This window comes from Grus americana, chromosome 1 (genome assembly GCF_028858705.1).
Source record: "Grus americana isolate bGruAme1 chromosome 1, bGruAme1.mat, whole genome shotgun sequence".
Lineage (NCBI taxonomy): Eukaryota > Metazoa > Chordata > Aves > Gruiformes > Gruidae > Grus > Grus americana.
The window spans coordinates 72,928,622-72,944,888 of record NC_072852.1 but is presented as its reverse complement, the minus strand read 5'-3'; the positions used below and the strand labels follow the sequence as shown (position 1 = coordinate 72,944,888).

Sequence of the window (16,267 nt, the reverse complement as noted above, 5' to 3'; positions counted from 1 at the left end):
GCCCTGAAGCCTATATTCAGCATAAATGACAAGGGAACAAAAGATGTTACAAAATTCTACTCAGATCACAATTATCCTCCATTCAAAACCCCCAGGAACAGATAGAGAAATACAGAGATAAAAAACAAACAGAGGGAAGTAAAGACAACGGTAGGAAAAAATGCTGAAGTGACACACATTGAGCCACGATGATTAACTACTGCAATCCTAGCCTGTGTTTTGTTCTTTCCCTTAGCAGGACCAGAAAGTAGAGAAAATCAGCTGGTGAAATAACACCTATTTAACACAAGAGTATTATTGTCAGAACTAATTGTTAGGGCTCTAGCTGTAACCAGCCTAGCCAAAAAACTGAGATACCAACGTTTACTGACTTTGCTATGTAACTGACAGAATCAAAAGTACTACTGTTATTTCTGAGCTATGCCCCCCTCTTTTAAACCCATTGTCTCTAAAATTGAGTTTCTTTCATCTAGACCAAATAAGTATACAAATTACCCTACTGAAAGACTTTCCTTCAAGAATAAAACTTGCCATTCTACTTTAAGGTATATAAAATACTTAATTCCAGAGCAAGAAGACCTAAGGTACAAGTTTCCTTTGATGACCTTTTTCTTTTTATTTTATTTTATTCAGGGATTAGCACTTAAGATTAGATCAGTTTCTGGAACAATCATATCTGCAAACTTTCAGGCATCTATGATCCCTATACTATGCTTCTAAGAGCATGCTAACCTTATTCCTTTGAACAAAGGGTATGATAACCTCAAGAGCAAGTTTCCTGTTATTCACTCTCAGAAATTTTCAGACTAAACTACACAGTTCAGTATGGAAAAAAGTCTAACCTTTACTAAAAGACTTTTTCACAGGCAATGCATTATTTTTACTCTCTAGGTTTTGAGTTTAGTTTTGTTTTCTGTCATAACTACTGTTATAAGCTATGCAGAAGTAGTAACTTCTGGAAGACATCACTGTAACAAGACAAGTATTTTTTACTAATAAAGCTGCCTTAAAATAAATTTTAAAAAGCAGAAGATATTACCTGAGAAGAAAGAGAGGAGAGGGAATTAGAAAACCAGTGACTAAAACTTGGGGGAGGGTTGGGGATGGGTGAGAAGGCATAAAATGCTACCTAAGCTTAAAAAAAACCCCTAATTCATTTTCATATCCTACATGGAAGGAGAACTTCAGTCTGAAGTAGTGTGGGTGGGACTTACCATCGAGTGATCCAGGACTGACAGCTATGAACTGCCCCAACTGTATCCATAAGAGGATGAAGCAACTCATTAATAACGGATTGGTGGATATGGGAATGATAAACACTACTATACCTAGAATTGCAGGTACAGATTAGGGGGAGAAAGAAAGAGAAAGTTAGAAAATACTATGCAGGAAATACAGTCAGCTCAACGGTCCTGCATTCCTGACTTCCTTATTATTCTCAGAGAGGTTAACCATAAATAGTCACTGACTGTGTTTCAACTGAATTTTGTTAACAAAACCAGCTCTTATTCAAGCACAGAATGTGCACCATGTGGCATGATCCAAAGTTTAATGTGGAAGTGTAAAGCATGAGGCAAAATATCTCACTGTTACAATGTGAGCAGCTCAACTGGAAAATGCACCAAAAAACCCCTGAACTTCAGCACTAGTTTTACACTCCCCTACCGTTTACAGGTTAAAAGAAACAGGGATAGAGAAGGAATAATAGTATTTTCACCTGTTTTCATAAGAGAACAGGACCTTTGGACACTATTATTGCAAAGATGAAGGCTCAGCTCACTGGATACTTTTTAAGAAATCCTCCTGTGATGGCATTTTTCAATTAATATATTGTATCAGAAAAAATAAATAGGATCGCTCTTAAAACAAGGGATGATATATCTTACAATGAACCTTACCTTGAAAGGTTTGTCCCCACTGTGTGTCAGCATATGCCTCTGCAACCAACTTTGACTTGTTGAAGGTGTATTATATACTTTGCAACCTTTCCACAAGCAAACAAACACCTAATAGAGTAAAAATGTGGTAAGTTTACACAAAGCAAAGAAAACGGTAAAAAAAAAATTGTCAGATTAGCAAAGAAGCCTCTTTTTCTAATACAAAGTACTTCAAAGAATTTTGAACAATAACAGTTTGTTTTGCAACACACTTCTAATATGTCACCAAGGAAAAAATAATTACAACCAGTATTCAAAAAAGCAGGTCACTGGAATATCAAAAAATAGATGCTCCTGCAGATAAACACAATCAAGAACCACAGCATCCACAGTAAAGAGTTTGTGTTTGCACTCAGTATCTGCATCCACCAGATATTGAGATAGAACATTTTTAAATGACAAATTTTCTGGGTAGCAGATATAGAAATAAAATAATTTACTCTCATAGGCAATTAATAATTTTATTATTTGAGCCTGAAAAAAGGAGACTCGTAATTACAATACAGTTGTTCAGATATCAGAGTTTTGTATTACAGAATACTGGATACCTCTAGTTAGGGCTTTATACTCAATTCCCAATGAAGACAGTTCCGATTTCTCACAGTATTCAAGAAAATCTATGGATGTTTTGTGATTTCAGTGTACAGATCAGTCACATGCACAATAGTGCATTAAGGGGTGTAGAACTTACTTGTGCTGCTTTTCTCTCTCCTCTCATTGTGTCTATCTATAACCGAGAGAATAAAAAAGCTCAATGAATTTGCCTTTCATTAGAATTTCCTGAACAGGTCTGTGTGTGAAGGGAGACATAGCCTTAATTTGTAGCAACAAAATGCAGTCCCCAGGAATAGCATTGTCCATAATAAAGGTTTTCAGAATTACAGGCAACTAATTGGATTTGAGTTTCTTGTTCTCTTTTGGAGGTTAAAATCTCAGTCTTCAAAAGACTGTATTTTCAAAACAAAAGAGCAGCCACAGGAGTGCTACGTACTTGCTGTATAATATATAGATAACCCGGCTTACTAATACAAGGCTGGAAAACCCTTCATGTATGTACAACTGATCCACACCTACTGACGCATTAGGCCCAACGCCCTAAACCTTTGGTGTCTGCTGCTCCTCAGTTTTGAGATCCCCCTGAAGCCACAGAATTGGAATTGCCGAGATTTCTGGCTCTGCAACAGCTCCATAACTGTCCCAGTATTTCCATCAGCAACTGCAGGGCACTCAGCAAAGGAGTATTACTATGAAGTTACAGATTGTGGAAATACGATCCCTCCGAAGAACATGCATTTGGTTTTACAACAACCCACCAGAAGTCCAGGCAAGACTTCTTGGGAACCGTTGTCAAAAGGCTGAATCCAAAATATTTCTGAAAAAATTTTTGGGAAGAAGAGCTTTGTCAAAAAGTTTCCTGGGCTCTTTATGGATCTATCTGGTTTGGTTTGGAGCCATTATCTCAGTATTAGCTTGAAAATAAGCATCCTTGTATGGTAAAAATGTACCTTAAATCAACCAAACCCACAATATAATTTCTAACACCGCTTAAACACCTCACCAGCAGGTGGCAGACAAATCCTTGAAACAAAACAGCCAGGATCAGTCCCCTTACATAGCATCAAGTTGAAGAACTTTTCAAAAAATAAACCAACTTCAGTAGGGGGATAAAAAGCATGAACTGAATGCAACAGTTATTAGACACTTGGTGCTTCCAACAACCTCCTCTTTCAGAAAGACAAACACAGTCTAACATTTTCTAAATAAAAATATCCACAAGTCATGTCACATGGAATGTAAGTGAACAGAAATACAACTTAAACAAACAAACAAACAAACAACAAAAAACCAAAACACAAACCCCGCCCCTAAACCCCCCACAATCACCTGAAAAATCTTCCAGTCCCTTTTTAAGAAATGAAAAGGGGTCGTGGGTGGAATAACAAAGATCCCTAGAGATGCAGTTATGTAAAAGCCCACTGGATACCAACACATCTCATTCATTTCATCCAGGGGATTCATATAAGACTTTTATAAACCTATGAACAGAACTACAGAAATCATCTCATGGCTGGCTAAAAAGCCAGCTCACTGGATGGATGATTCTGCTTAGAGCTTGGACTGAAAAAAGTCACCAAATATGAAGCTGAAAGTTCAATCATACCAAAAAACACTAGCTAAATACAACCAGAGTCATGGCTGTCTCAGTGACACAATTACATAATAAATTATTTAAAGTAATGTAAATCAGCATTTTAAGTCTCTTATTCACTCAAGATAAAGTGTAATGGCCTAGCATTTTACTGCTGGAGAAGTGACAGGACAAAAAGTCAAAAGATAATGACTATTCTACGTTAAGATCTGGTATTAGCTCTTGAAGAAATTAAAGAGCTGCAACACACAGCATCAAAAGTAGGCAGATTGCTTATGTTTGATGTAAAGGTAGTTTACATGACATATTCCAGGCATCAAAGGTAATTTGGGTGCTTGGGGAGGGGCAGGTAGTTAAATACAGAACTGAAATTACTCCACTAGAAGATGTTTTGAAATATTAAAACTGTGAGATCAATGGAAATGGCACCATTTGACCAGGGATTAGACTGAAATATACATGATTATATATGCACCTCAGTTTAAAAAAAATACTAGATGCAATTAGACTGAAAGTATACTTGCCATCAGTACTACAGACAGAGCTGTTTTGGAAAGATTTTGTACTCTCAAGTCAGTAAGTATTATATCTTCCCTATTATACATTCTGTATATATTTTACCTCTAGTGAGGCTTCATTTCTAAAAAAAAAAAAAATCAAGATATGATTTCACCTGAGTTCACGTGCAGTAACGCGTACACTAATAGTGTTAAGAAAATGAATTCCAAGTATAAGCACTTAAAGATATACCAACAGTTTCAGGATTTTGAGAAGTTAGCACATCTGTCAAAAACCTGATAGACTCAAATCATTTATTAAAAAAAGAACTTACTATATTCTTAAAGGCAGGCATTCAATTAAAAACATGGAATACCAAATCAAGCGAACTACGCAAAAGACAACAGCTGAATGCCTAGTACCAGACTGCCGAAGGCACAACCTTAGTTGCCACTACCTATGGAACTGATACCTTAAAACATAAAATTTGTTACTGTCATTAAAGAGTAAAATATTGGCAACTAAGAAAGAGGGAGAAAACAGAAAGTAACACCAACCCCTCCTCGTTGACCATCCACATGTATGGAGCGAATGTGATCTGCCAAATCCGGGCTGGAGCTGAAACAAGCATGGCAGTGGTCCCAACAACAGTTATAAGCAATGCTTTTTGCAGAGGAGGCAGGAACTCCTTGTCCATTCATCATAACTGGAGTTGAACGCCCACTGGAAATTGTGCTGTCTACGTCCATAATAGTGCTGCTTATGCTGTAAGACACACAAAAAAAAAAAAAGAGAGAACAGAAAGTTCGTATTTGTTGCATGGTAACAGAACAAATAAAAGATTGTAGGTCTTTGGGATTTTGTTTCAGATATATTTAGACAGGTTGACAAGAAAGTCTTACACAAATTTACTACTGATTGTGGTTCATCACTAACTATAATAAATGTACAGTCAGGAAACAGCTACTATTACTTGACAGTATAACTTCTTCTGGACATTGGCAACAAAACAGACGGATGGAGAATTCTCCCATTCATGGATTCGTCAGAAAATTAACTCGCAGGTGATTAATAAAGTAATTTTTAAGCTACATTAAACAGCCATTCATTATTTGTATTTCCCAGAAGGGAAGGGGGGGGGGGGAGGGGAAGAGGCATGCTGGGTCAGGCTAGAGATGTATCTAGCCCAGCATCCACTACTAACACTAGATCCTTAAAAAGAACACAGCAGTGAAGTTCTACAGAAGGTTTAAGGTATTCCCACGCTTGCCCCAGCATGGTGTCCATCACATAGATGGTATAAACTAATGCTTTTTGTTCTGTATTTTTAAAACTTTTCAGATCAGCCAGAAGCAGCAGTGGGAATATGTGACCAGCAGGGGTCGTTTTCATCAGCCATTCTGCTCTGTATCTTGGCAGACACCAAACCAGAACAGAAAAAAATTGCAGAGTGTGCTCTTTCCATATATAAGCAAAAAGTATGGAGACAAATGGCCTTCTATGATGGGGTTACAGCATTGGTGGACAAGGGAAGAGCAACTGACATCATCTACCTGGACTTGTGCAAAGCATTTGACACTGTCCAGCACAACATCCTTGTCTCTAAATTGGAGAGACATGGATTCGATGGATGGACCACGCGGTGGATAAGGAATTGGCTGGATGGTTGCACTGAAAGAGTTGTGGTCAATGGCTCAATGTCCAAGTGGAGAACGGTGACGAGTGGCATTCCTCAGGGGTCAGTACTGGGACCAGCACTGTTCAACATCTTTGTCGGCAACATGGACAGCAGGATCGAGTGCACTCTCAGCAAGTTCGCCAATGACACCAAGCTGTGTGGTGTAGTCGACACGCTGGAGGGAAGGGATGCCATCCAGAGGGACCTTGACAGGTTTGAGAGGTGGGCCTGTGCAAACCGTGTGAAGTTCAACAAGGCCAAGTGCAAGGTCCTGCACATGCGTCAGTGCAAGCCCAAGCACAACTACAGGCTGGACAGAGAACGGATCGAAAGCAGCCCTGAGGAGAAGGACTTGGGGGTATTGATTGATGAAAAGCTCAACATGAGCCAGCAGTGTGCGCTTGCAGCCCAGAAAGCCAACCGTGTCCTGGGCTGCATCAAAAGAGGCGTGACCAGCAGGTCGAGGGAGGGGATCCTGCCCCTCTACTCCGCTCTTGTGAGACCACACCTGGAGTACTGCGTCCAGCTCTGGGGGCCCCAGTACAGGAGAGACATGGAGCTGCTGGAGCAAGTCCAGAGGAGGACCACGAAGCTGATCAGAGGGCTGGAGCACCTCTCCTGTGAGGACAGGCTGAGAGAGAGTTGGGATTGTTCAATTGTCCAGGATTGTCCTGGAGAAAAGAAGGCTCCAGGGAGACCTAATCGCAGCTTACCAGTACCTGAAGGGGCCTACAGGAAAGATGGTGAGGGACTGTTTATCAGGGAGTGTAGTGACAGGACAAGGGGTAATGGGTTTAAGCTGAAGCAGGGTCAATTTAGATTAGATGTTAGAAAGAAATTCTTCACTGTTAGAGTGGTGAGGCACTGGAACAGGTTGCCCAGAGAGGTTGTGGAGGCCCCATCCCTGGAAGTGTTCAAGGCCAGGCTGGATGAGGCCTTGGGCAACCTGGTCTAGTGGAGGGTGTCCCTGCCCGCAGCAGGGGGCTTGGAACTAGACGATCTTTGAGGTCCCTTCCAACCCAAACCATTCTATGATTCTATAATTGTAAGATCAGGTGGTCAAATCTGCTCAAAGAGGAGTAAGTAAAATCAGATTGCCTGTGGTCTTGTCCAGTTGACTTAATGCGTGTTTTCAAAGGCCGGAGTTTCTGCTACCTTTCTGAACAGTTTTCCCAATGTCTGATTAATCTTGTTGTGGGGGGAAGTGGAATATTTCTCAACATCTCATCAGAATTTCCAGTGTTGCAACTTATGTCTGTTGCCTCTCACCCTTGGCAGCTGTAGCATTGAGATGACTCTGGCTCCTCCTTTGCTCCTCCCTGTCAGGTCACTGAAAACAGCAATAACCCTGCCGTTCTTATCAGGAAACAGAAGAAACCCAATCTTTCAGCCTCCCCATATATATAGCATTTGCTTCATCCTTCTAACCATCTTGGAAACCCTCCATCAGATCCTCTCCAGTAAGCAAGTATCTGGGATGAGTCCCAGTCCAGACACAGTAATCCAGACAGTCTTAATGGTGCCAAGTAAAGGTGAAGAATCACTTCTATTGACTGTATAGATACATTTTTGCTAATACAACCCAGTATGCAGCAGTTATTTTTACATAGCTGTCTTTACATATTCTGAGCAAAGTGCAAGAGGGAGTGTGTCGAATTATGTTAAAGAAAGAAAATAATTTCCTATTCAGCTCTACATAATATTTATTATTTTCTAACTTTTATCGTATCCCTTTTCTCACCCACCTCTTGCACATAATTTCTATTCTAAAGCATTCTGCTCTTAAAGGTATAGGTGCTGTTCAATATTTTTGACCATTACTGTTTACATACCCATTATTGTTCTGTTACACATTTTGAGATGGGTGAAACAAACAAGAAAATACACCATTATTCAAAATTTGAAGATATCATTAGCATGTTTGCTCTTTTGCTCTAAATTTGCCATTTCTCACATTATCTGTATCTTTTAATCAGTACTGTGGTAGCAGTTTTTTCCTGTGATAGATTTCGAAATCATTACAGATATTTGCCTTGTTTAGATTCCCCCACCCACCACGTGGATTCCACTGCATTTATCAATTAAAAAAAAGCCTTGTCTTAGTCAAAATAACAGATTCCCTTTAGCAATGCCTTCCAGTTAAGCTTTAGTTCTAGCTACCCTGAGTAATTTGGTTTCATGAGCAAACTCTGATACAAAATACACTAGCAAGGTAACATTTATGTAAACCCTGACTACTATATTCCCTGCACAGCTCCCTTAAAAGTCTTCTTCCAACCCATTAGCCTCCTCCTATTAAACCTGACCAATTATTCTTAGGTCTTTGTTTTACAAGTTAAAAAGAAAGTTTGAGACACCTTTACAACAGTTTTTTTCTTTTCTTTAATCAAAGTATATGAAATACATGCTTCCTAAATGCTATAGAAATACCACATACCTTTTTTTATTCCCCCACCCTCGCAATTTCAAAAAAGATCTAATTTACGAGGCATGACTTCTACCCCTGAAAGTCATACAGGCTCTTTGCTGTTACATAGCATTTTTCCATGTGCCCACTACTTTTTTCTTCCCTCTTCTATACCCTGAATACATACAGCTTTCCATGATCCCCCCCTCCCTTTTCCCCTCCACCAGTTATCCTGGTTCCTTTCATGACATACAATCTCACAATCCGCAACTGGCAAATAAAGAAAAGGTGACCAACAGAAGCATATATAATTTTGAATCTGTCCCATACTGCTGCCTTTTCCAAAAAGCTTATTTTATATTCACCAGAAACTTACAAAAACAGCAAGTAGCACTGACATTAAGCTACCAGTCCCAACAGTGTTAACAGCCACCAACTACAGCTTAGGATCCCTCTAGGAAATTGTCGGAAGTTTTAAGTGCAAAATATGTTGCAAGCAATCCCAATTTTTCCACCACGCCAGGTCCACAATAGATCCAGCTAGAGGACTGACATCCCCTCCTTCCTCAACTGATGCCTAAGTCAAAAATTATCCCCAAAGGTAAAATCTGTAAAACTGTGTTATGAAAGAAAAGATGATTGGAAAACAGAATAAATAATTAAATGTGACCCCACACATATCCGAGTTATTCAAATACAGTTTTCTCAAAATCATACAAGATGGCAGGCAGCCTGACCACTTCTGTCGCATAATGTTACACAGATCAGTGGTTCCAACAGGAAGTTGTCTAACCAAGGATGGCAAAGCACTGCAGACTCATGCAATAGCTCCCTCAGACCATTTCACATGGATAAGTAACCCTACCTTTCTCACAGCTGAAAGGTACTAAAGTACAGTACTTTATAAATACTCTAAGTAGGAGCTCAAACTTACAAGCTATTTACAGTCAGTTCGAGTTTCTACATCCACTGACAGCATTAATACCATTCTCAAAAATCCCACAAATAGGCATAAGCAAACTTCCAACTAAGAGGAGGTATGGTGCTGGTGACCACAAGGACAAACTATGAAGGGGTATTTAGCATAGTTCTCGTAAGTGTTCCCTGGTTTTACAGCCTGGTCTTAAGCAGGAAACCAATGAGAAAATATAACCCAGAACAAGTTCTGTGAAAGAATCGGGGGGGTGGGGGGAGAAGTACGCATTCATGCAGGTGTGTGTGGTTTCTTCGGTTCACAGACATGCAAGTTGGTTAATTTCTCTAGGCAGAGATAAAAAAGCCTCAAATTGAAATAAACTGTCATGCTACAGGGTCATCATACTGCAAATGCAATGCAACATACCTTGACCACCTTATGATACGAAAATCACAGGTCTCTCATTTTACAGCCCAAGGAATGCAAATACTTAAGACTTTTTTTCCCTTTTTTTTTAAAAATATACATATATACATGCATGCTATCCTACCTGTAGAAAATTACTCTTGTTTTTGGAGAAAAATGTGTAAAAGTCAACTAGTAATACTGATCCAGCAAAAGATATTCTGATAAGTAGTGTTATTAATGATATGAGAAACCAGTAACACTTAGAGAGCCGATTTAGTTATAATAGTTTAAATGTTTGCTTGGCTTGGTTCTAATAGCCTAAGTGTTTGCTAAGGGCTAACAGATTAGAGTTGCATACACGATATCGCTAAATTTAGTATTGGAAGAATTGGAATAAAAAAAGAAAAGTTGCCCATAGCACTTAAACCAAGCAGTAACATATAGAATTTCTTGGAAAATGAGGATGAAGTGCTACATTGGACCATGATTCTATAATCTATTGAAGATATAGTCTAAAAATGGAAAAAATGTAACTCAAATCCAGTTATCAGTATTTTATTTAAGTATCATTTTATCAGTATTTTATTTAAGAAGGAATGCCTGCCTTTCTTCTAGTTTGAAGAAGTTAGTGTAAAGACACTAAAAAGTACAGACGAATATTGCTGTAACAGGATCTACTAGAGAAATAGCTAAACTGCTTATAAAACAAAATGGCCAGCAGTCACACAAGAGATCACTGTTTTCTGATGGTTCTCTTGATAGGCTCTGCCAAAATGCAAGTAACTCGCTGCCCTGACACATTCCTTCTCTAGAAATAACTCATTAAATAAAAATGTAAAATGATTTTTTGTTTGTTTGTTTTCTGTGCCTCCAGAACCAACATATTTCAGGTGATCACATGCCTCATCATACTAAGAGCCTACAATTAGTTTCTTTCTCAGTGAGTTCTGGGTCACCTAGGAAAGAAGTAAAATCTGCAAACACAATCTGTGAAAGATTCTTTCATCTTTCCTCCCTATCATTGTCTTTCCTTTCTGTCATAGTGCCCTGTGTAGCTCAAGCACACGTACGTTTGCTGTAGTCTTCCATACACTGAGAAAACACCAGGAAGCTTTTCAGAGAAAAGTTTGTAGCATATATAGCATCAGAGAAGACACTGGCTTGGGAGGTCTCTTGCCCTTGGCAAGCCATTTCAAGATGAAGCAGAAAGATTATGCTAAGTTTTATAGCGCAAGCTGTGGTTGCAGCTAAGTCTGCGAAGACTTAACCACAACACTGTTTTTATTAGACCCACTGATTCACCCGCTTTTTTGTTTCTTGGGATTTCAGAAAGGGTGTGAGGGCAAGACACACAAGCAGGTAAGATGTGTGCACATGCTCCACCATCTTATCTAGTCCACTTAAATCTTTTCCTGACCAAAAGAGTGGAAACACAGCAACTGAGCCCAAGAAGGGCTGGACTACTAAAATAGTGTCTGTATGTCTTTCAATCCATGAACGAGGCTTTTCAATCCACTCTGATTTTCTATCAGCTTGGGATCATCCAAGAGAGGGAAAAGTTCCTTAACAAAGGGAAGGTAGTAATGGAAATTACATCCTGTTGCTTTCTCATCTGAAATCCACAAAGCCTGTAAGTGGGAAAGTAATAATGTGTATCAAAGAGGAGAAAACAGAACAAAGTAAGGAAAACATAGACATCCTGGCAAACTACTGGTAACAAAACAAAGACATTGAAACAAATTTTTAGCTAAATAAGTTCAAGCAAGTTTTTCTGCCTTTTTCTAAGCCCTTTTTCCCCAGCCGGGAGATCTGTTTAAATCCTGACTGCCACTATCAAAGCAGAATGACACGAGTAGAACTTAAGCGCTTGTGGCATTCCCCTATTGCTTGTGACAGACAGGTCTGGGTTTGCTCCCAAGCTGTAAGCAGGCTCCAGCTCCATTGTAATGGATCTATAGACCATAGCCTGATGAAGAACATTAGACATTTGAGTTTCAGAGAGTTCAACTCAGGGGTCATCCCAAACAATAGAGCATCAAAAACAGTCACTGCTGGAGAGAGCCTGCATACACAATAGCTGTTTTTAAGAAGCACCATTCAGAAGACCGACTAATTACTAAAATTTAAAACTGTTACAGCAAGCACAACATAGTCTTCAAGCTTATGTTATCCCTACTTCCATCCTAATCCGAGCACCAGAATCAACTTCAAGTAAAAAAATCACAGCTCTAGAGGCAAGAACTGAATACCTTTCTAAAATACCTTACTAAACCCACACCGTATTTTACCAAGTCTGCAAACACTGGTAAACAGTACCTGCCAAACGCAGCAAAGTAGAACTGGAAACACAGAATCTTCTCAGAAAGACAGACCCTTTTCCCTCCTCCTACAATTTTTCCCCACTACCAAGAGATCAACATCTTTGAAATGATACTGACATTCAAAGTGTTCATTAAGCAACTACATTAATGCAAGCTTAAATAGAGGAGTCATTACCTCAAAGGCACTGTTTCAGGTCTTATTTTTACCTGTATCTACTTTACCTGTAGCTAGAAATAATACATCGTCATAATGAAGATTAAGATTTTTTTTAGCATCACTTTCATGTTAAAAGGTTAGTACCTGCACAATCTACATGTGCAGGTGAACCACATGTGTCTAGTTAAATCCAGTCCAAATTGTATTTTAAAACAATCCTGAAACTGAAACAAAAAATAATAGCTAAAATCTTCTAAGAAGTTGCAAGTTATTTTAACTTTATAGAGAACCAAAAAAACTCTTCAAGCATTTTCAGTCCTAGATTATTCTTTTAAGGATCCAATCAAAATTAAGCCATTGTTGGAGTCATGTAAATATGAATATTTTCTGTAAGGAAAAAAATTCCAAATTGTTCTCAATTTAAAATGCACAAATTGCAAACCACATGTTGTGCCATGTGCACATTTGGGCACTAATTGTTGTGTACCATTAAATGTGAATGAAAATATAACAAGCTTGTGATTTAATGCATTAAAGAAAATGGTGTATCGCACGTCATTTCTGACACATGCTTGGTTCTCCACGGAGATCAGTTTCCTCACTACCGCAAGTAATCTCTTCCATTGAATTTAATGAATGGAATGCCCAAAATTTTTTCTTCCCCTTTCTTTGTTAATCTTCCAGAACAACAGGCAGTAGGAGTCTAGAAGGAATATCATCAAAAACAGAAGAACAGCATAATTTCATTTTTACTCTCCATGAACCCCCATTAGCAACTGTCTACTTGAAGTAAGAGCAGAGCCAGGCACCGTGCACATGCACAAAAGCCCAATCAATTTGCTATTACACTTTTAATGTCTGCAAAACATACTCCCTCTAGACCTTAACTGAAGTAACCTTCCCTCAGGCAAAATTCAGACCTAACAGATGGGCCTTATACTATGCCCTTGAGGGTCAACAAGCACTACTTCAGTCTGATCAACAGGAGCTCATTTCAGAGTTACAGTACCTCCACCGAGAATGCTTAGCTTCCAGTCCCCAGATGTTTAGTAGGTAAGCAAAGGACCCAGCTGATTTCAGCTAACACCAAGGGAAACGACTGTGACAGATCCTATAATAAATAACCTCATCTTGTAAAGCATCAAATTAAGAGTGAGCAGAGATTTCAGGGAACATACATTGCAGGGTTGCTAAAACCAACAATACTGAGCAGCCATCAAGCTTCACACTACACTAATTCAAGTGAGGAATATTCAGAAACAGTTTCTTCTACACAGTGATAATCCAGTCATAAAGCATCAAATCCACAGAAGATTGCCTCAGACTAGATGAAAAGCACAATTAACATTCAAGAATCCAAGTACTACAAACCTCACTGGAAGTAGGTGAACATTTTAAGGATAAAAAAAATACCCTGCTAGTTTCTTCAGCTTTTACTAGTCAGTGAAATACCCTGTCACTTCTGCATGGAGTTTCAGCTACATTGTTCCAATGCATATGAGGGAAACTTAAGAAAGAATACTAAACTGTAACAGATAAAACAAACTCAGAATAATGGAAACACTGTGAATGGCAGTCATTTCTCACAGCAACTTCAAGGGTTAAAACGTAAAATCCAACAAAGCTTTTACCACATGGAAGACTAAATCACAACTAGATACTAATCCCAAAAGAAAACAGACAGCATCAATCACAATCATTCAATTACAAACACCAAGTTGAAACAAAACAAAAATTGAAAGAAAAAAAATTACATACCCCAGCACCTCATTATTTTCGTTTCACTAGGAAAAGTCCAAAGTGAAAACGAAAACTTCAAGTTCCCCCCCCATTACTCTATTCTTTTCCAAGACAAGGAGTGGAAAACTCTAGTGTACAGCTCTGGCCAATGCACTAGTTCCACAAAAACAACGGACTACCTAGCAGTTTTACAGTTTTTGAGGCCACCAAATTCAAAGTGATTTACACTCACTACTTCCTAATGCAATCAATCAAAGATAAATCCTCACAAAGCCTGAAAATTATAAAATTATCAACCCCGAGCTCCCATCACTGATAGGAAGCTCCTCCATCTGTCCTAGGAAATTTATTTATATTTTTTTATAAAATCTCCATCACTCCCAAACATGGGAGCCACTGTATTTTCTCAAAGAATTACTACATGATTAACTTACTTTACATTCCACCCAGCAACATGAACTGCAGACCAAGGCTGTTAAAAACTGAAGTAGCACAAATATAATTTCTAAGAGCTAACAATTTCAATGGTACAACTGAGCTTGATACAACTGATTAATAACAGAAATTGCTACGCTGGCTCCTAAATGAAAGCACAGGAAGAATAAATTCATATGTTTTTGTACTAATATTTAACTTTTGCTGACCTTCAATGACTATTAAGCAAACTTTAATGCCAACCTCTTTACGAAGTTACTATCAGAACATCTGCATCAGGGTACCAGTATGCAATAAAATACAGTGCTCAAGGCAACTATACGCAGGTGTCCAAGCAGATTTAAGTTAATCTTTGCTTTATGCTCTCCAAATGATCATGCCAATTTAAAAGCGAGATTAAAACAGATCCTAAGAAAAATGAAGAGTTCACAAAACATGAGCAATCACTATAAGCCAGCAACAAAGTCTAACATTTGCCTGATTTTTTTTGTTCCTCTCCCCATCTTTGGTGAATTTGGTATTTTATGATGCACCTACATTGGTAACAGATATACTCCTACTACTAAATTTCCATAATTTATCAATTTAATTCCCCAAATCAAACACTTATGTTCCACAAGCAAAACAGTTTGCCTTGTTTTAATGGACGTAGTTTGACTGTGGCATGGAAATGTCGTAACGCTTTAGAGCTCCTACAGTTTCTTTTCATCTAGCCAGCAAGTAATCCAGAGAGAATCTTCAAAGTAGACAGTAAATAACTTCAGCTACCTGCATTTCTAAGGGTTCGTTTTTTGGTTCGGGGGTTTGATTTTTTTAATGATTTTCCTGAGAAAACTGTATGTCTTTAAATTAAACAGAAAGTATCCAAACAAATTTCATGGCTGATAATGATCAGTTTCTGAATTCAGGAAAATCTACCACCAGTGAGAAAAAAAAAATAGCGTATGCAGATAAATCACCATCAAACCAAAACAAAAACAGATTACAGAACACCAAATGGCTGCCAAAGAGAAAAATCATTCACATGGCAACAAAAAATTAGAATAGCTGGATCAAAACAGTAAGCCAGAACTACATGCAGTGAAAGTCCACCACTGTGTTAAAAGCAGTACCTTCTGTTCACGTCTGCTCTTGCAGCTCCTATCCACAAAGACCCCTGATATGAGACAACACAACTGACTCCATGGCTCTTCAGAGGCAAGGGAGGAAGAGCAGCATAGGCAAAAGTTGTTTATGGCAGCGAAGTTCCTTTGTGAAAGTGAGGGAGAATTAACCTAGCAAGTAAGAGATACAATACTAAAAAGTTAAGAGGTATAGAAAAGGAAAACACCATTGTTTGGTGGTCTAGCATTTTCCAGAAGCACCTTCAGGTTCTTGATACCTTTAAATAAGTAAAGGCAACATTAAGGCAACTTCTAGGTAAAGGAAAGAGACCATGATTTCCAGGGCTGCATGACTTAAGAGAACACCCACTCACTTGGAAGCACTTGTGTTTCTGAATCAGGCATTTTTTTTAGAAATCAAACCCACGCTTTACACAGATTAAGTTATTCTAACAAAAACTTCTCAAAATGAACAAGACTCACAAAGTACTCATAAATCAATCTTAAAAACAAGTCTG

General features: G+C 38.6%; 1 protein-coding gene across 2 annotated transcripts in view; it reads right to left on the bottom strand.

Moving 5' to 3' along the window:
• AEBP2 (AE binding protein 2) overlaps nt 1–16,267 on the bottom strand; it is a 51,541-nt gene that overhangs the window by 25,584 nt on the left and 9,690 nt on the right. For both annotated transcript variants that reach the window (XM_054824833.1, XM_054824840.1), the window contains exons 2-3: nt 5,142–5,349; nt 1,899–2,006 (exon numbers count right to left, since the gene is read on the bottom strand). In XM_054824833.1, coding sequence (XP_054680808.1) covers nt 1,899–2,006; nt 5,142–5,349 — 316 coding nt within the window. The remainder of the gene's footprint in view (nt 1–1,898; nt 2,007–5,141; nt 5,350–16,267) is intronic.